Here is a 21297-nt window from a genome sequence, read left to right on the forward strand (position 1 = left end):
TGATGCTGAGGCAGCTGTGCTAATTGCTGTGCCACCGTGTTGCCTCACTACGGGGCTCCACTCAGGATTTTGTGTCAGTGTTTATTCCCTTAGTCTTTCTTTCTCCTGGACTATCCACAAGGGGATGGGGTTAATTACCCATTGCTGGAGGCCTGGTTCCTGGGTACTTCGGCATAACCGCATACTTGTGGGCCTTCATGCTATGTGTCTGGGGGTCAAGCTTTCTTCAAATCCCTAGCATGGGGTCTCCGAGGTACCAAGTTTATGCATGTTGCTATGAGGAGGAGTTACTTGGGACTTGCTAATGAAGAGTCAGTGTACTGATGGGAGATAGTTAAGCACTCAGCTCTCTCCTACTGCTAGCCAGTGGTGACAGCTGAAAGCAAGAGGTAGCAAGCAAACCACCCACTACACTAATATACTTAATGCATTGCATCAACTGGAGACCCATCAATCACCGAATTTCCTCCCATCAATATCCGGGAATGAGCGTGGTCACCATTGACCAGAAACATGATTGATCAGTCCGATAAATACTATAGCAACAGGAACAGATCAAAAGCTGGAAATTCTGCAGAAGTAATGCCTCTCCTGGTTTCCAAAAGCTTGTTCATCATCAACAATAATTCAGAGTGTGATAGAATGTTTTTCACTTGCCTGAATGAGCATAGCTCCAACAAAACTCAAGCTCCAGACCATTCAGGACAAAGCAGCCTCCTTGACTGGTACCTCCTCTATCACCCTAAACATTTACTGTGTCCATCACCAGCACATAGTGATAGCCACGTGCATCATCTACAAGATGCACTGCAGCAACTTTGATAGAACCTTCCAAACCCACAACCTGTTCCAGCTAGAAGAGCAAAGACAGAAAATGCATGGCAACATCGCCACCACCTCCAACTCCAAATTCCTCTCCAAGTCAAATAAAATCTTGAATTAATAACATCTCGTTGTTCATTCACTGTCGCTGGATCAAAGTTCTGGAATGCCCTCCTTAACAACACTGTGGGTATAAATACACCAAAGCTGCTCAACCAGGTGGCTCACACCACCTTCTCAAGGACAGTTAAAGTTGGATAATAAATGTTGGCCTTGGTGGCAACATTCACATCCCTCAAATCAATAAAAAAAACACATATTAGGATTGTTGGCAAAATTTAAGTCCACTGGATTAGAGGAGCAGTGACAGCGTAGATACAAAACTAGCTGAAGGACTTAAACAAACAGTAATCCAAGACCGTGTTGCCCATGTGCTTACCCACACCAAGGTCCATTCATGTATCACCCCTGTGCTCGCTGACCTATATTGTCACCTGGCTGAGCAATGTTTTGATTTTAAAATTCTCACCCTTGACCTCAAATCCTTCTGTGGTATCGTCCATTCCTCTCTTTGTAATGGTAGATGACCAATCATGCCAAATATTAGTTTGTTTAATTTGTTTTATAATGCTCCTGTGAAGCACCTTAGAATATTGTTATGTTAAAGTTGTTATATAAATATGTTGTTGTTAGTAGATTTTGTCATCTCAAAGATCGATGGAAACAACCCACCACTATTTACTAAATTAGGAATTTTTATAGGTTTATTTATTTGCTGTGTTATTTAATGAGCTGTGTATTTATACAATAAGGTCCCTGTGCTCTTCCAAGCCATTAAAATTTCTACCATTTAAATTGCGTTTATTTTCCTATTATTACATTCAAATTGAATTTAGTTTTCAACAATGAAACGCATCTGCCCCTGCTACTCGTTTATCTTTCATAGTCCCTGTCACAATGTTTAAGTTCACCACTTTGGTGATTTATGCAAGTTTCAAAATTCTTCTCTCATTCCTTAGTCCACTACACTTAATGACTAAGAATTACTCCAACAGCACTTCCTGCATATTCCAGTCCAAGGAATTCACTTTTACATTCTGTCCTCCAGCTACCTCTCTGTTCATGTGGCCCCACACTCCCCTTAGTTCCACATAGCATTTCCTTTGTCACAGGTCTCTAAAATGTTACCTTATCAAGACTTGTGTAAAGCCTGCAGTGAAGTCACAGGTGGATAGGGTGGTGAAGAAGGCATTCAGCATGCTTGGTTTCATTGGTCAGAACACTGAATACAGGAGTTGGGACGTCTTCTTGAAGTTGTACAAAACATTGTTGAGACCACACTTGGAATATGTGTACAATTCTGGTCACCCTATTATAGAAAAGATATTATTAAATCAGAAAGAATACAGAAAAGATTTATTTGGATGCTACTGGGACTTGCTGGTTTGAGTTAAAAGGTGAGACTGGATAGACTGGGACTTTTTCCCCTGGAGTGTAGGAGACTTAGGGGTGATCTTATAAAGGTCTATAAAATAATTAGGGGCATAGATAAGGTAGTCAATATCTTTTCCCAAAGGTAGAAGAGTCTAAAACTAGACGGCACAGGTTTAAGGTGAGAAGGGAGAGATACAAAAGGGTCCAGAAGGGCAATTTTTTCACAGAGGGTTAGGAGTGTCTGGAACGAATTGCCAGAGGCAGTAGTAGAGGAGGGTACAATTTTGTCTTTTAAAAAGCATTTAGACAGTTAAGTGGGTAGGATTGGTACAGAGAGATATGGGCCAAATGCGGGCAATTGGGACTAGGTTACTGGTCAAAACTGGGCGACATGGACAAGTTGGGCCGAAGGGCCTGCTTCTATACTGTATGTCCTATGACATACCTCTATGAACCTCAATGAAGAACAAACTTGCAGACTAGCTTTGATTAACCCATGTATCTGCAACCATTTAATACTTTACTCTGTTATCTTATTGGTTAACCATTAGTGAGGTAATTCTTTCTGTCCCAGGCTTTCCTGGTTTATTCAATATGTAGGGATTCGCTCAGAGTATTAAAGATTGCACTCGTACTATAATATGCAGGATATTGTTGACTATTTGAAAGTGAGAATGAGACAATAAGTAGGGCATTGTAATAAAGGTGATGGAATGGACAGAACACTGAAGAGAATTTCAGTTTGTGGGAATAAAATCAGGGGGACCAACTTGGAGCAATTTGGGAGGAAGCTCACCACAAACAGTGGGTGGTATTTCCCACCTCCTGTGGCATGTTTTGCAGCAGCAGAAGCAGCCTGCCATGTCTCAGTGAGATTGGCCCATCTCCATTTGTCAATGGGGTTGGCAAAACAAGTTCAAGGGGCTGTGGGGTGGCACGGTGACACAATGGTTAGCACTGCTGCCTCACAACGCCAGGAATCTGGATTTGATTCTCGGTTTAAGTCATTGTTTGGTTTTTGCACATTCTCCTCATGTCTGTCTGAGCTTCCTCCACGTGCACCAGTTTGCTCCCATATTCTGAAAGACATGCTGGTTAGGCGCATTTACTGGAACAGGCGGAGGACTGTGGCAACATAGGGAATTTCATACTAATTTCACGGCAGTGTTAATGTAAGCCTTTCTTGTGATTAATAAATAAATAAATATTTTGAATGACCTACTCTTGTTCCAGTGAATGGGACTTGGCATATTTGTGCAAACATTCATGCATCAAACCATTTCTCCAGTCAATTCAAACTAGTCCAGTTCTCAAAGAACTATCAGTCAGCTAAACTAATTGCTCACGTTTTACCTCTCCGGTTTTCTACAGCATTTAAGGTTTAAAATGTTTTCAGGTCCAGCAACCTGATCAATCTTCAGTGCCTCAAACCAGGCAAGCACCATTTACGCATTTACATTCAGGGTGCCAGCTGATTGGGTGAGTACAGTTGGCTAAGTATTTATTATTTTTATCACTATTAATTTGTAAGATCTTTATTTTGTGAACTATTGTTTGTAAGAGCTATATTCTGTAGCAACAACTGAGAGTGCCATGAGCAAAGATAGTGGCAGTTTGGTAAGTGTGGAAGATAGGTGAAGAGGAGGGTGTTTATTTTTCTTTTTTTAAAGAAGGGTTTAACTGAAAAACAACACAATTAAGTGAAGTCAGGGTTATTTAAATAAATACAAGCAAGCAAACTAGGTCAAAGGAAGTAAAGTTAGTGTTAGGAAGATAATTTCAGAGCATTCTTATATAAGCATAATTTTTTGTTTCAAAAGGATAAAGAGTTGTCATGGCAGGAAAGCTTGCACCTGTGATATGCTCCTCCAGTGCTATGTGGCAAATCATGGAAGCTTCAATTATCCCTGGTGACCAAATGTGCAGGAAGAGTGTCCAACTGAGGCAGCTGGCTAACTGCATTTCAGAGCAGGAGCTGAAGGTGAATTCACTGTGGAGAGGAAATGGAGGGGTCAAGGAGGGTAGCGATGGGAGGTTTAAGAAAGTGGGAATGGGGGGGTGATGGATGTGGAAAATGGTGGTAAAGGAGTTCGAGATGAGAGAGGAGTTCAAGATGGGAGGGTGAAGTGGAGAAATTAGGGGATGAAGGAGGGTGACAGGGAAGCAGAAGAGGTTTGGGGTGGTGAAGGAGGGAGAATGGTGTGGTGAAGGAGAGAGAATGGATTGGTGAAGGAGGGACAGAGATAGAAGGGATGAAATGGAAATGGTTGAGATCTTCAACTTTCTAGGTGTGCAGATGACCAACAACTTGTCCTGGTCCCTTTATGCCAACACTATAGTTAAAAAAAACCATTGCTTTCTCAAGAGGCTAAGGAAATTTGTCATGTCCGCTACGACTCTCACCAACTTTTATAGATGCATCACAGAAAGCATTCTTTTTGGTTGGTACGGCTCCTGCTCTGTCCAAGACCACAAGAAACTACAAAGGGTTGTGAACGAAGCCCAATCTATCACACAAACCAGCCTCCGATCCATTGACTCTATCTACACTTCCCACTGCCTTGGCAAAGCAGCCAGCATAATCAAAGACACCACACACACCGGACATTCTCTCTTCCACCTTCTTCCGTCAGGAAAAAGGTACAAAAGTCTGAGATCACGAAACAACCAATTCAAGAACAGCTTCCTCCCTGCTGCCATCAGACTTTTGAATGGACCTACCTGACACTAAGTTGATCTTTCTCTACACTCTAGCTATGATTGTAACACTATATTTTGCATTCTCTCCTCTCCTTCTCAATGAATGGTATGCTTTGTATAGCATGCAAGAAACAATACTTTTCACTGTATACTAATACATGTGACAATAATAAATCAAATCAAATTAAACCTGCAATCCTGGTTCTCACCACCAGGGCAGGGATTTATAGGTGCGTACTCCAAATTCTAGTCCGGCAGATGTGATAGCCGATCTTGCTTTTACTTTTTCAGATTTGAACTCTCAAATGTGGGGCATCAACTACCACCATGTTCCATCAGACACCATAGGCTGTGTCTCACCTGATTCCACACTGGCATTCTTTGCTCCGCAGATGCCTGGCCACATGCAGCATGGATAATTTAGTTCTGAATGGGCGAATGACTCCACAGCATCTGTGCAGAACTGAGCTGCAGCAGATCATATGAATACTACCCTCTCATCTGTATTGGTTGAGAACACTGATTGTCTTTTGAATTATGGGTGGGTTTGCAATGTATGTCTCCAAAAAGACTGTGATTCCTCTTGATACTGGCATGGACAGTTTTTTCCTCAAATCATGTTTGCTTCTTTTGAAAATCACTTTAAGTCTGCAGCCTCTCATTATCGATCATTTTGTGAGCAGGGAAAGTTTCTCCCCATCAACGCTGTCCAGCCCCCTCATGATTTTGAACACCTCTATCAAATCTCTTCTTAGCCTTCTTCTCTCCAAGGAGAACAGTCGCAATCTATCTCCATAACAGGAGTTTGTCATCTCTGAAACAATTCTTGTAATCTTGTCTCTCCAATATGTTCACAACCTTCCTATAGTGTGGCACCCAGACCTGTATGCAACATTCCACCTAACTAGTGTCTTGAATAAATTCAGCATAACCTTCTTGCTCTCGTGCTTTATGTCCCTATTAATAAAGGCCAGGATAGGATGTGCCTTATCAGCTCGTCTCCGCCAGTGCTGCTTTAATGGTCTATGCAAATGTAAGAACATAAGAAATAGGAGCAGGAGTAGGCCATCTAGCCCTTCGAGCCTGCCCCGCCATTCAATAAGATCATGGCTGATCTGTCGTGGCTCAGTTCCACATTCCCGCCCTCTCCCCATAACCCTTAATCCCCTCTCTTATCAAAAGCCCATCAACCCGCGTCTTAAAAATATTTAGCGAGGTAGCCTCCACCACTTCAACAGGCAGAGAATTCCAGAGATTCACCACCCTTTGAGTGAAGTTCCTCCTCAACTCCGTTCTAAACCGCCCCCCCTTTATCTTGAGGCTGTGCCCCCTAGTCCTACTATCCTTTCTGAGCGGGAAGAGTCTCTCCACCTCTATCCTATCCATCCCATTCATCATCTTATACGTCTCAATGAGATCTCCCCTCATTCTTCTAAACTCTAACGAGTACAAGCCTAGTTTATTCAGCCTCTCCTCATAGCTCAACCCCCTCAACTCTGGCGTCAGCCTAGTAAACCTCCTCTGCACTCCCTCCAAGGCCAAAATATCCTTGCGTAAGTACGGCGCCCAAAGCTGCACACAGTACTCCAGCTGCGGCCTCACCAATGCCCTATACAGCCGCAGCAAGACCTCCCTACTTTTATATTCAATCCCCCTCGCTATGAAGGCCAGCATCCCATTAGCCTTCCTGACCACCTGCTGCACCTGCAAGCTGGGTTTTTGCAACTCATGCACAAGGACCCCCAAATATGCACTCAGGTCCCTCTACTCCTGCATCCCTTAAGAATTGTACCCCTTATTTTATGTTGTATTGATAGTCCACATTTCTCCATGTTGAATTTCATCATCTGCCATGTATCTGCCCACTCCATCAACTTGTCTTTGCCCTTTTGAAGCTCTGCACTGTCTTCCTCACAGTTTATAATGCTTCCACGTTTTGTATCATCTGCAAACTTTGAAATTGTCCCCTGTACATCAAGATTTTGATCATTAATATATATCAGAAAAAGCAAGAACTGCATAACAGACCTTCCTCCAGATCAAAAAATATCCTTGCTCTGTTCGCTATTACTCAGCCAATTTTGTGTCCACATTGCTATTGTCCCTTTTATTCTGTGAGCTGTAACATTTCTCAGTGTTGTGTAGCACTGGATTAAGTGCCTTTTGAAAAATCCATGTACACCAGATCAACAGCACTACTCTCATTTGCCGTTTCTATTACCTTCTAAAAAGTAATTCCAACCATGAATTCTCCTCAGGAAATCCAAGCATGGCTCTTCCTCAACCTACAAATAATTGTTTCAAGAACCCTCCCTCCACTAAAGTGTTGTTCTCTTCCTCCCTCTTCCGACCATTGCTGCTCTGTCTATTATATTGCACATTTATGTTCTGCATGTTTTCTCTCTCTCTCGGGCACGTGCTATTTTCTCATGCATGGGCTCTGCGCTCCCTTGCAGACACTGCTGCTCTCCTGCAGTGCTCCCATGTCCGAGACCCAACCTACTGCCCTCTTGGACGAGCTGTTTCCTGCTGTCTCCACCGATCGCTACCTCATGCACGCGCTGCTGCCGTGCGCGCCACCCTCAATCCAATGGAAATGCGCGCACTCCTCTCGCGCGCGGCGGCATCTTTTCAACGCGTCTCGTGAACGCGCAAGCAACGCCCTTCGCGCACGCGCGCGCAGCTGTCGTTCCTTCTCGGCCGGCATGGTCTGGCCCGCGCCTCTGCTTTATCGTGCACGTCCCGTTTTCCTTGAGGGGCCGTGCCGTGCGCGCGCAGCTTTATCCCTCGTGCATGCGCAGCTTTCTCGGACGCGCGCTCTGCCCACAATGCTTCGCCAGGTTCGCGGGAAAGCAAAATGGCGGCGGTGTGAGAGGAGCTGTTAGTGAGAGATCGACAGAGAGGGAGGAGAAACAGCAGCGGCTGCAAAGAGCGGGGCAGTCGCCCAGAAAGCCGCATGTTTAAAGAAAAACAAAGGACCATTTCACCACAGTGGCCGAATGAGGTGACCACGGTTTTTAATATATCATTCTGCCTGTTTGGTTTCTATCGGGAGCAGGGTCGCTGGAACCCCGGGAGCCAGGCCCTTTTCCGTTCTTAATTCAGGGGTAAATCAGCTCCGCGCCGTCTCCTCAGTGGCTCGGTTTAATACCCTGCCCAACCCGCTTCGGTGCGGGCACCAATAAGCTGATTTTAGTCGCCTAGTTTTCTTTTACTTTGTTTACATTGGTCGACTTCCTTTGTTTCAAATGAGAGCTAACAGGTTGTAGGGGCTTCGTCTTCTGCCCCTTCAGTCAAGGGGAGGAGGAGGAAGCCGCAGGGAGTTTGTAGCTCGGAGCTTCTCTTTTTCATGGAAACTGCGGCGAGTTTCCACCTACAGAAGCCACACGGTTTGTACTTTTGGCGTTCCTTGGATTGAATTTGCAAACTATAAATATTTTATCGACTGAGTTACAGTGACCTTTGAAATATAACAAACCGCATGCCATTGAGCGTCAATGCACAATCTGAAAATGTTTGGTTCAGTTTGTGATCTTGGTGACGGTAATTAATGTACTAATTTATTAAATGTTGTCAGTTAGCTCCTACACAGGGTGTTTTATAGGGCGTTTAAATTGGTTTAATTTTGCATTGTCGTATTTTTATGTTAAATCTAAACCACTATTTTAAAGATCGTATTCCAGTGGCAATGTTTTGAACAAACTGTTTTTAAGTTCTAAGTTATTTGAATTTTTAGTTGTTTAAGCCTATGAGTCTTTATTAAATTTTGTAAGTTAAAATGCAACTATAGTAGGATTGCTACAGCAGTGATCCATAGCAATCTGACTTTCAAAATCAAGAGAGCAGAGACCCACTTGGGTCCGTACAGTTCACAATTCGTCTAGATTTATTTGTATAAATTGTGTCATCTGCCAACTTCTCACTTTTTTGATGTAAATTATTGGTTAACTTGCAAATATACCAAATTATCAGGAGAAAACTAATGGTAGATTTGTCAAATTTTTAATTTGGTGATCTTGGGCTCTTAGGAAAATGATTTATGACACTGGTTTGTTGATGAATAAATTCTAAGCTGGCCACTCATCTTTTAGTATCAGAAAATTGTTGGGTATATACGTTCAAATGTCTTATGTGGACCTGGTGTGCTAATTTTGTAGAATTTTAAGTACAGAAATGAAAAAAGATCTCAGAATTAGATTGAGGGAGATGATTTCTCATGGTTAGGATGGAGTCTCAGACTAGGATTCGTAGTTTAGAAGTTAGAATCCGACCCCTCAGGACTGAAATTAGGGAATACTACTTCATAAAAGAGTGGTAGAACTTTGGAACTCTTCTGAAATGCTGATTGATACTAGATCAAATAATTTTTAATTTGAGATCAAAAAATCAAAGGTATATTAGGTTATTGAGGAGAGTTGCATGGAATTGGGTTCCATATCAACCACTATCTCACTGAATGAGAGAAAAGATTGAGGCCTGCTCCTATTCCTATGTTCCCAGCACACCATTTCAACCTCCTGGATTTCTGGTTATTTTGACCCAAATTTTGAATAATAAGACTCGAGTGCCATTTGAAATCAGTTATTGTTGTTCAGGAGGAAGTTTTGGAAATTTTTACTTTGTTGAGTATTCTTGTTTTTAAGTGTTACACTGGGCACTGCAATGCCAATATTTCTGATCCCTTTAAATAGTTCAAATTGGGTGGCGATTAGGAGCAGAATATGTCACTCTCCAAGGCTGTGTTTACTGAGGTCATTGTAATGCTCCAATTGATCCAGTGAAGATCAGCGAGCTCATGATGGATCTAGCATCATCTGAGGTATTTTATGCTTTATATTGGCCTATATCTGACTTCAGACTTAGAGCAATGTGGCTGATTTTTTTTTAAAAGAGCCCTCTGAAATGCACTCAGTTCTGGTCCGAACAACAAAAAGTCATGAATGTAACCCAGTCTGTCACAAACCAGCCTCCCATCCAGTGACTCTATCTACACTTTCTGCTGCCTTGGCAAAGCAGCCAGCATAATTAAGGATCCCATGCACCCTGGACATTCTCTGTTCCATCTTTTTCCGTTGGGAAAAAGATACAAAAGTCTGAGGTCACGTACCAACTGACTCAAGAACAGCTTCTTCTCTGCTGCTGTCAGACTTTTGAATGGACCTATCTTGCATTAGGTTGATCTTTGTCTATGCCCTAGCTATGACTGTAACACTACATTCTGCATTTTTTCATTTCCTTCACTGTGAACAGTATGCTTTGTATAGTGCGCAAAAAACAGTACTTCACTGTTTATACAGGTGACAGCAATAAATCAAAGCCAAATAGGGCAATAGGCCCAGCTATCAACATCTCATAAGTTACAAAAGTACTTCATGTGCTATGTTTTGGAACATTCCAAGGCAGAGTTCAAGATACACAGATGCAGACTAATTGAGGAAACGTCTCAATTAGCTGCTGGAAACTCAAATGACAGAAAAATTGAAGAAAGTTCACCCTTGTGTATTTTGATTGGAGGAGCATCGAGTGCAAGAGGGAGAATCTATAGGGAGCTGCTTCTCCAATAACAGATTTTGTGTCTCCCATGTTATTCCTCCAGCTCCTTCAATAACAATTGCCTTCCTTATTTTTCTGATCTTCTACCTTGCTGGGTGTCAGGTGTTCTTAGACTGGAGCCACGCGGACTGTGGTGAATCCTAATAGCAGCCTGATGAGCTCCTTGTTGTGAATAGCCAATTATGAGGGATAATGTGGGCAATTTTATCGCCCAGGTCATTTTGTTGATCAGCTTTCGGATCTCGCTAACAGTCAAGTCGACAGGCTCCGACCTAGACTTGCTCTGTATAGTAACCCTCAGGCACTGTGCAATAGCCAGTGGATGGAGCCTTTGGAAAACTCAAGACCAACACTGGAGGAGTGGCTTTGGCCTGAGCAGGTACCAGACGCTGCTTGTCAGGGAGTAACTGCCGAGGGTTTTGTGCTCTGTTGTATGCGTTTGTGTCCGTGTTCTTTCTCGATACCCATGTTATTTCTGTTTTGTCGTTTCAAACCCTTGAGATTGGAGCTGAATCTGATCCTCATTTTAAAATTGGGAATTCTATTTCAAATGCAAATTTGAGAGAAAATGTCAAAACACTAAGGAAGAATAGTATTGAGAACGCAACATATAAAAATGAAAAATGAGCCAGTTAAAACCAAAATGTAGCCCCTAAAACTCAAAGGTAGCTTGAGAAAACCTCAAGGGCTCTCGGCATGGATGTGGGGACAAAAGTTTGACCCCTGTTCTGCAACACCAAATGTTGGTAATTCTTAAGTTACTTTAATAAACTGTTTCTTTGTCCCTTTCCTCCTCCAGAAGTTGACTTTGTAATGCAATACAGTTTTGCAGGCATTGGCTACATTTGTCATTTTCCTGAATATTTGAGAGTGACTCCATTCCAAGTGTTGGGAGGCCATTTATATATTTGACAGGGAATCGTAACAATGCATCTATAAGAGATTTCTTGGATGTGATAAGTAGGAACGACTTCCCTTCCTAACCTAGGGGAAATCCATCCACATGTATCCATACTGCCTCACAACTTGGATTAACTAACTCTATATTTGAGAAATCAACTGGAATTTGTGAACTGTTATTTTGATTACTTGCTAAACATTGAGTTGTTTGGAGCGGCAGAAGGAGGGTTTTTTTTGGTGAAATGTTTTCTTGTGGGAGATTATGTTGATGTGTCTTTCAGATTACCTCAATGCGATCAAATTTGCAATGTTACTCTGGGGTATATGATGACTTTGTACAGATGATTAATGATTTCAACATGCAGCATGGCGGCACAGTGGTTAGCACTGCTGCCTCACAGCGTCAGGGACCTGGGTTTCAATCCCGGCTTGAGTCACTGTCTGTGATTTGCACATTGTGTGTCTGGTGTGGGTTTGCTTTTGTTTTTCCCCCCCACGATCCAAAGATGTGCAGGTTATGTTAAATTCTCCCTCAGTGTACCTGAACAGGCGACGGAGTGTGGCAGCTAGGGGACTTTCATAGTAACTTCATTACAGTCTGAATATAAACTTACTTCTGACTAATAAGTAAACTTTAACTTTAAAACTTTTGATTTATAATGGATTAGGGTACAGAAATTATTCTGAAATTGTTTCATTTTGAATTTTAAACTCCAGTTGATGATGCTACTTTCCTGATGGACAAAGACACTACGGGAGTAGGTAACTCATCTCTCCACAAGCAATCTCCCTCCCGTCAAAGCCAGAAGACACCAGTGTCCTCGGTTCACTCATCATTGCAGGATGGACCAAAAGGAAAAAAAACAGTATGCAAGTTTGTGGAAGGACAGGATGTCTTAGCCAGGTGGTCAGATGGCTTGTTTTACCTTGGAATAGTAAAAAAGGTAAATAAGTGTGCTTATATGTGACAATCTAAAGCAGGAAGGGCATCATTTTGGAACTTAGTTGGGTTGTGTGGAACGGCTCAAGAGTGCATTGTGTAAAATAAGTCATACTTGGATTGAACAGAAAAGAGTTCAAATCCAATGTTACCATTTATATTCCATGTTTATTGGGAAAACACTTCCAACGTCATGCAATTTAAAATGTGCAGGCTATTTCTGTTGACAAGCATTTGCGAAAAAGGTGGCTGGACATGAAAAATTCGAACAATAAAAATTAATCCCATTCTAAGTATGTATAAAAAATGGCCCCTTTGGATTCACCAAGCGCTTTCCTTTGGTTTTTACCAAGTCCTGCACTACTGTCCAGTCTGCTTCATCATTATCTGCTCTTCCTATTCTTTATGTGATGCAATTTGCCTCCAGTTCCACCTTTTCTTACCAGCTCTCAGTTGCTATCCTTTTGGTTGCAGTATTTTGAACTTCAAGGATGCCTGAAAGATTCGTAGAACCATAGAACACTTCAGCACAAAAACAGGCCTTTTGGCCTATCTTGGCTGTGCCAAACCATTTTTCTGCCTAGTCCCACTGACCTGCACCTGGGCCATATCCGTCCACACCCCTCTCATCCATGTATCTGTCCAAGTTTTTCTTAAATGTTAAAAGTGAGCCTGCATTTACAACGTCATCTGGCAGCTCATTCCACACACCCACCACTCCATGTGAAGAACCACCCCCTGCCCCGCTAATATTCCCTTTAAACTTTTCACCCTTAACTGATGTCGTCTTTTTTTCTCCCCTAGTCTCAGTGGAAAAAGCCTGCTTGCATTCACTCTATCCATACCCATCATAATTTTATACACCTTAATCAAATCTCCTCATTCTTCTACGCTCCAGGGAATAAAGTCCTAACCTATTCAACCTTCCTCTGTAACTGTTTCTCAAGTCCTGGCAACATCCTTGTAAACCTTCTCTGTGTTCTTTCAACTTTATTAATATCCTTCCTGTAATTAGGTGACCAAAACTGCACAGTACTCTAAATTCAGCCTCACCAATGTCTTATACAACCTCCCCATAACATTGCAACTCTTATACTCAATATTTTGATTTATAAAGGTCAATGTTCCAAAAGCACTCTTTACAACCTTATCTACCTGTAAAGCCATTTTTAGGGAATTATGTATCTGTATTCCCAGATCCCTCTGTTCTACTACACTCTTCAGTGTCCTACTATTTACCATGTATGTTCTACCTTGGTTTGTCCTTCCAAACGGCAATACCTCACACTTGTCTGCATTAAACTCCATCTGCCCATTTTTCTAGCTGGTCCAAATCCTACTGCAAGCTTTGAAAACTTCCTCACTGTCCACTACACCTCCAATCTTTATATTATCAGCAAATTTGCTGATCCAATTTACCACATTATCATCCAGATCATTGATATAGATGACAAACAACAAAGGATCCAGCCCTGATCCCTGTGGCACATCGCTCGTCACAAGCCTCCACTCAGAGAATCAATCCTCCACTACCACTTGCTGGCTTCTTCCATTGAGCCAATGTCTAATCCAATTTACTACCTCTCTATGCATACCTAGCGACTGAACCTTCCTAACTAACCTCCCGTGTGGGACCTTGTCGTAAATCATTGTTTTAACCATCAGGGGGAAATCTTCCAATATTCTTCGTTCATCTAACTCTATTAACAAATATGGTCTACTTCAGTCATTTGGATCCTAAAACTCAAAATGCTGTAACTGAAAGTATGCGTATAAGAATAGAATCCCCAGGGCTTCAAAGACAAAATATTGGGATGTTTCAGTCTGTGTACTAATCATCCCTGCTTTAAACTACAGTGCCATGATTGCGTGCCTTGTATTGGTGGTTTTGCCTCAGTTTTGTATAACAGCTTGCTTATTCAAACATTTACCCATTGGTCAGGGCAATATTTTAAATAGTATTTTGTATTGAGCGTTGGATTTATTTTTAATTCACACAAACAGAAAATTGATCTGTTTTATATTACCCTATTCCTTAAACCTTTGACAAGGGAACGAATTCTCCATTCTGCAGTTGATGCTCACTGAGCGATGCGTAAAAATGAAAAACATTTGTGGTGGGAAACAGAGTATAAAAATGAAGTTGATAGCATTGAAATGCTGCATAGTAGTTTTGTTTTCAAGAAAGCACATTTGGGAGTTGTGTGCCAGAAATCTAGTTTGATGGAATCAACTGACACATTTTGCTGAAAAGAAACTGAAATTCCTTATTTTAATTAAAGGTGGACATACAGAAAGAGAACTGCTTTGTCATCTTTGAAGACAGTTCAAAATCCTGGGTTTTGTGGAAAGATATACAGACTGGTAAGTTGTTAAAAAATGTCATGATGCAGCCAACATGATTGACAATAGTTTGTGGAGTCTAATGTCTTGTTCTTTAAAGTGAACAAGTTTTTAACAATGAGAAAGTTTTCTCTTTTAGCAACTGATCTGACATTTTAATTGTAATCCTTATGTCTGAGGTAGCTTACGAAGTTACATTTGAGCATACAAATGGGACAATATTAACCCATCAAGGGGAATTGAAAATAAGTACTTAATTTTCTTGAGTAAAAACAAAATGCTGGATAGATTCAGCAGGCCTGACAGAAACAGAATTAGCATTTTGAGTCCATTGAAATTAGCATTTTGAGTGACTCTTCAGAACTGAAGCGAGTTAGAAATGTAATGGATTATATAGTTGGGAGAGGGGAATGGAGGTGGTGGGGCAGAATGAAAGGGCAGAGATGGATTGGAACTAAGGACAGATTGAATCAAATCAGGCAAAGGATTGAAAAAGTGCTAATAATGGCATAAAAATATTTGTGTTAATAGGGAAACAGGTCAGTGCTCATTGAAAGCAAAATAAGACAGGTGGGGTTGCATTGGGACAAATCAAGGAAAATAGAAGGGGGTTCAAGGTGGAGGGGAATGTTTACAGTCTAAAGTTGATGAACTCCCTGCTGAGTCCAGAAGACTGTAAAATAGAATTGTGGAGTCATACAGTGCAAGGAGGCCCTTTGGCCCATTGAGTCTGTACCAACACATGAAACACTTGACCTCCCACCTAATCACATTTACCAGCACTTGCCTTGAATTTGTTGCCCCCTTGTGACCCTTCAGTAAGGGGAATAGCTGCTCCTTAGCCACTGTGCCCATGTCCCTCATAATCTTGTATACTTTGACCAGGTCATCCCTCGGTCTTCTCTGCTTCAACTAAAGCCTACGCGACCTCTTTTCAAAACTTATGTTCCATCCTAGCAGCATCCTGATGAATCTCCTGTGCATCCCCAACATGCCTAATCGGTAGATATTCTCCAGTTTATGTTGTGCTTTGCTGGAGCATTACAGCAGGCCAAGGTTGGGCATGAAGGCAAAATGCTGAATTGAAATGGCAAGTGACAGAAAGGTTGGAGTCATAGTTGCAGACTGACTGTTTTGCAAAGCAGCCACCCAGTCTGCATTTAGTCACTTCAATGTAGAGGAGATCATATTGGGAGCAGTGAATGCATTGCACCAATTTGAAGGTGGTGCAAGTGAAATGCTGCTTCACTTGAAAGGGGTGTTTGGGTCTTTGGACAGCGAGGAGGGAGAAGGTAAAGGGGCAGGTGTTGCACCTTTTGTGATATCGTGGGAAAGACATTAAGGATTAGTCCAATGGAGGAGTAGACAATGGCAGAAGGTTGACAGAGCCATGATGTGGGTGGGGAGGAGTTGTGACAGTGGATGGGTTTGTAATAAATATTGGTAGCCAATCTATTGGCAAAAATGGTGATAGATCAAGGAAGAGAAGTGTCAGTAATGAACCATGTGAAGGTAACAAACAGTATTGGACAAAACAGATCAGGTATTGGGCAAGGGGTGTCTGTAAATTTGGGGTGGGGGTGGAAGAAATCAACAAGGATTATGATATAATTGCCATGCAGTTATGTGCATTTTAGTGTGTGTGCTGAATAACAATTAACAACGGTAGATTCTTTATCACTCCTTTCACCTCTGTTGTTGAGAACCACTGCTTGATTTCTGTCCTGTCTGGCTATTCCTGTTTTAAAAGTAAAAAAAATCAAAATTTCTTGAATATTATGTTGGTTTCAATAGTGAGTACAGTCAGAGGTTTACAGCATGGAAACAGGGCCTTCAGCCCAACTTGCCCATGCTGCCCAGTTTTTATCATTATGCTCGATGCAATTGCCCGTGTTTATACCAATATCTCTGTACCAGTCTTGCCCATGTAACTGTCTAAATGCGTTTTAAAAGACAAAGTTGTATCTGCCTCTACTACCGCCTTTGACAACTTGTTCCAGACACACGCTACCCTCTGCGTGAAAAAATTGCCCCTCTGGACCCTTTTATATCACTTCCCTCTTAGCTTAAACCTGTGCCCTCTAGTTTCAGATGCCTCTACTTTTGGGAAAAGATGTTGACTATGCCCCTCATTATTTTATAGTCCCTTGTGAGATCAGCTCCAAGCCTCCTTTGCTCCAGGGGAAAAAGTCCCAGTCTAACTAGCCTCTCCTAACTCAAACCAGCAAGTCCAAGTCGCACTGGCCCAACTGACGAAGATCCTGTTGCAGTCCGAGATAACCTTCACTGTCCACTATGCCGCCAGTCTTGGTGTGATCTGCAAACTTACTAACCATGCCTCTTAAACTCTCAGCTAAATCATTAATATAAATGGCAAATAATAGTGGACCCAGCACTGATCCCTGAGCACCCTGCTGGCCACCCCCTGTCTTCTGTCATCAAGCCAATTTTGTATCCAATTGGCTACCTCATCCTGGATCCTGTGAGATTTAATCTTTTGCAACAACCTACCATGCCTTGTCAAAGGCCTCGCTAGTGTCCACGTAGACAACGCCAATTGCACTCAAACAAATTCGTGAGACATGATTTTTCCACTCACAAAGCCATACTGGCTGTCCCTAATCAGCCCTTTCCCCTCTAAGTGCCTGTAGATCCTGTCTCAGAACTTTCTAACAACTTACCCACTACAGATGTTAGGCTTACTGGCCAATAGTTCCCAGGCTTTCCCTGCAGCCTTTCTTAAACAGAGACACAGCATTTGTTACCCTTTGATCTTCATTCACCTCACCTGTGCTGTTAATGATTCGAATATCTCTGGTAGGGGACCCAAATTTCCTCCCCAACCTCCCACAGCGCTTTGGGATACATCCGTCAGGTTCTGTGGATTTATCTATCTTGATGCGCTTTAAGTCTTCTAGCACCACTATCTATGTAATATGTAGACTCCTCAAGACATCACTATTTATTTCCCCAAGTTCCCAGACATCCATGTAAATACTGATGAGAAATATTCATTTAGGATCTTATCTTGTGGATCCACGCATAGATGACCTTTTGATCCAGAGAGGCCCTACTCTCCCTAGTTACGCTTTTGGTCTTTATGTATTTGCAGAAGCTCTTTGGCGTCTCCTTTTTCTTAGGTGCCAAATGAATCTTGTGTCCCCTTTTTGCCCTTCTGATTTCTCTCTCAACTCCAACACCCTCTGTATTCTTCAAGGGAACTACTTGATCCCAGCTACCTATATAACTGTCATTTGCTGCCTTCTCCTCCTTGACCAGGACTTCAATATCCCGAGCCATCCAGGGTTCCCTACTTCTACCAGCCTTGTCCTTACTCTAAGAGGGACATGCTTACCCTGAACCTGGTTAACACACTTTTGAAAGCTTCCCACTTAGCAGACATCCCTGTCAGCAGACTCCCCCATTTAACTTTTGAAAGTTCTTGTCCAATACTATCAAACTTGGCCTTGCCCAATTTAGAATTTTAACTTTTTGGCCAGACCTGTCGTTCTCCATACCTATCCTGAAACTAATGGAATTATGGTTACTGGTCCCAAAGCGATCCCTCATTAACACTTCTGTCACCCACCCATCCTTATTTCTCAAGAGGAGATTGAATTTTGCTCCTTTTCTAGGTGGGCCATCCACATACTGAATGAGAAATTCCTCCTGAATATATTCAGCAAACTTCTTTCTTTTGGAGCCCCAAACACTATAGTTTTCCCAGTCAATCTTTGGAAAATTCAAGTCCCCTACTGTTACTATCCTATTTTTCTTGGTAATCTCCTTGCATATTTGCTCCTCAATTTCCTGCTGACTACTTGGGGCCTTTAGTACAATCTATCAAAGTGACTTCCCCTTTCCTATTTTCAGTTGTATCTATGTAGACTCAGTGGGCAAACTCTCAGAAACATCCCTACCTCAGTACTGCTGTGATGTTCTCCCTAATCAAAAGTGCAACACCACCTCTCTTACTTCCTGTTATATTTTTCCTATAGCATCTGTCCCCAGAACATTGAGCTGCCAGTCCTATCCCTCCCTTAGCGATGTTTTAGTAATAGCTATAAAATCCCAGTCCCATATACCCATCTGTGCCCTGGTTTCATCTGCTTTGTCCTTCAGGCCTCTTGCATTGAAATAAATACTGTTTAATCCAGACTTCCCTTGCTCTCTGCTCTGCTCCTGCCTGATCTGTCTAGTACTGGGATTATTGACACTGCCTATTTAATGTGCTCTCTTTAACATCCATGCTGTCCTCAACCTTCCTACTGCTTTTGGTCCCACCTTCCTGCCAAACTAGTTTAAACCCTCCTGAGTGGCTCTAGAAAATCCCTTCAGTTCAGGTGTAACCTGTCCCTCTAGAACAGGTCACCCTTCCCCAGAAAGGATCCCAATGGTGCTCAAATCTAAATTCCTGCTCTCAGGACCCTCTCTCAAGCCACGCATTCATCTGCCTAATCTTTCTAGTCCTACTCTCTCTAGCATGTGGCAATGGCAGTAGTCTAGAAATTTCTGCCTAATATTCTATATTCATACTTCAGGACCTCATCCCTTTTCCTCCCTATGTCGTTAGTCTAGCTGTTCACCTTCCCCCTTAAGAATGTCCTACAACTACTCAGACACATTCTTGACCCTTGCAGCAGAGAGGCAACATACCATCTTGGAGTCTCAATCATGGGCACAGAAACTCCTGTTTGTGCCCCTAACAAGCAAGTCCCGTATTACTACTGCTGTCTCGCACTTTGCGTGACTGTGCTCTACACTAGAACCAGGTGTGGTGCTGTAGGCCTGGCTGCTGCTGGTATTTTGCCCGGAGAGGCTATCCCCCTCAACAATATTCAAAACAGAATACCTGTTTAAAAGGGGAATAGCCACAGGAGACTATGGAGGAGATACTAAATAGGTTTTTTGCATCCATGTTTATTGAGGAAACGGACGTGGAGTCTACGGAAATAGGGCAAACAGGTAGGGAGATCATGGAATCTTTACAGATTAAAGGGGAGGAGGTGCTGTCTGTCTTGAGGCAAATCAGAGTGGATAAATCCCCAGGACTGGACAAGGTATTCCCACGGACCTTGAGGAAAGCTAGTGTTGAACTTGCAGGGGCCCTGGCAGACATACTTAAAATGTCAGTCTTCATGGGGGAGGTGTCGGATGATTGGAGGGTGGCTCATGTTGTTCAGTTGCTTAAAAAAGGTTCCAAAAAAAATCCAGGAAATTATAGCCAGTAAGTTTGTTGGTGGTGGGCAAGTTATTGGAAGGTGTGATAAGGGATAGGATCTACGTATATTTGGATAGACAGGGACTTATTAGGGAGAGTCAACATGGCTTTGTGCATGGTAGGTCATGTTTGACCAATCTATTAGAGTTTTTCGAGGAGGTTACCAGGAAAGTGGATGAAGGGAAGGTGGTGGATGTTGTCTACCTGGATTTCAGCAAGCCTTTGACAAGGTCCCTCATGGGAGGTTAGTTAGGAAGGTTCAGTCACGAGGTATACATGGGGAGGTAGTAAATTGGATTAGACACTGGCTCAATGGAAGAAACCAGAGTGTGGTTGTGGAGGCTTGTTCCTCTGAGTGGAGGCCTGTGACTAGTGTGCCGCAGGGATCGGTGTTAGGTCCATTGTTGTTTGTCATCTATATCAATGATCTGGATGATAATGTGGTAAATTGGATCAGCAAGTTTGTTGATGATACAAAGATTGGAGGTATAGTGGACAGTGAGGAAGGTTTTCAAAGCTTGCAGAGGGATTTGGACTAGAAAAATGGGCTAAAAAATGGCAAATGGAATTTAACGCAGACAAGTGTGAGGTATTGCGTTTTGGAGGGACAAACCAAAGTAGAACGTACAGGCGAAATGGTAGGACTCTGAAGAGTGCAGTTGAACAGAGATCTGGGAATACAGGTACAGAATTCCCTAAAAGTGATGTTACAGGTGGATAAGGTCGTAAAGAGTGCTTTTGGTACATTGGCCTTTATAAATCGGGTTATTGAGTATAAAAGTTGGAGTGTTATGGTAAGGTTATATAAGGCATTGGTGAGGCCGAATTTAGAGTATTGTGTACAGTTTTGGTCACCTAGCTACAGGAAGGATGTAAATAAGGTTGAAAGAGTGCAGAGAAGGTTCGCAAAAGTGTTGCGGGGACTTGAGAAGCTGAGTTACAGAGAGAGATTGAATAGGTTAGGACTTTATTCCCTGGAGTGTAGAAAAATGAGGGGAGATTTGATGGAGGTGTATAAGATTTTGATGGGTATAGATGGAGTGAATGTAAGCAGGCTTTTTCCACTGAGGCTAGGGGAGAAAAGAAAACCAGAGAGCATGGGTTAAGGGTGAAAGGAGAAAAGTTTAAAGGGAATATTGGGGGGGGCTTCTTCACACAGAGAGTGGTGGGAGTGTGGAATGAGCTGCCGGATAAAGCGGTAAATCCGGGGTCACTTTTGACATTTAAGAAGAATTTGGAAGGGTTCATGGATGAGAGGCGTGTGGAGGGATAAGGTCCAAGTGCAGGTCAGTGGGACTAGGCAAAAAATGGTTCGGTGCGCACAAGAGAGGCCAGCGGGCCTGTTTCTGAGCTGTAATTTTCTATGGTTCATGCACTCCCTGCC

General features: G+C 42.5%; 1 protein-coding gene across 1 annotated transcript in view; it reads left to right on the top strand.

The window, feature by feature from the left end:
• Positions 1 to 7807: 7807 nt before the first annotated feature.
• The window catches only part of mtf2 (metal response element binding transcription factor 2), a 48325-nt gene continuing 34835 nt past the window's right edge, over positions 7808 to 21297 (top strand). Inside the window, exons 1-3 of the mRNA XM_080195229.1 lie at positions 7808 to 7960; positions 12127 to 12353; positions 14632 to 14713. Coding sequence (XP_080051355.1) covers positions 12147 to 12353; positions 14632 to 14713 — 289 coding nt within the window. The 5' untranslated portion in view covers positions 7808 to 7960; positions 12127 to 12146. The remainder of the gene's footprint in view (positions 7961 to 12126; positions 12354 to 14631; positions 14714 to 21297) is intronic.

The sequence above is a fragment of the Carcharhinus amblyrhynchos genome, chromosome 9, assembly GCF_965287045.1.
Source record: "Carcharhinus amblyrhynchos chromosome 9, sCarAmb.v2.hapA, whole genome shotgun sequence".
In the NCBI taxonomy this organism is placed as follows: Eukaryota; Metazoa; Chordata; class Chondrichthyes; order Carcharhiniformes; family Carcharhinidae; genus Carcharhinus; species Carcharhinus amblyrhynchos.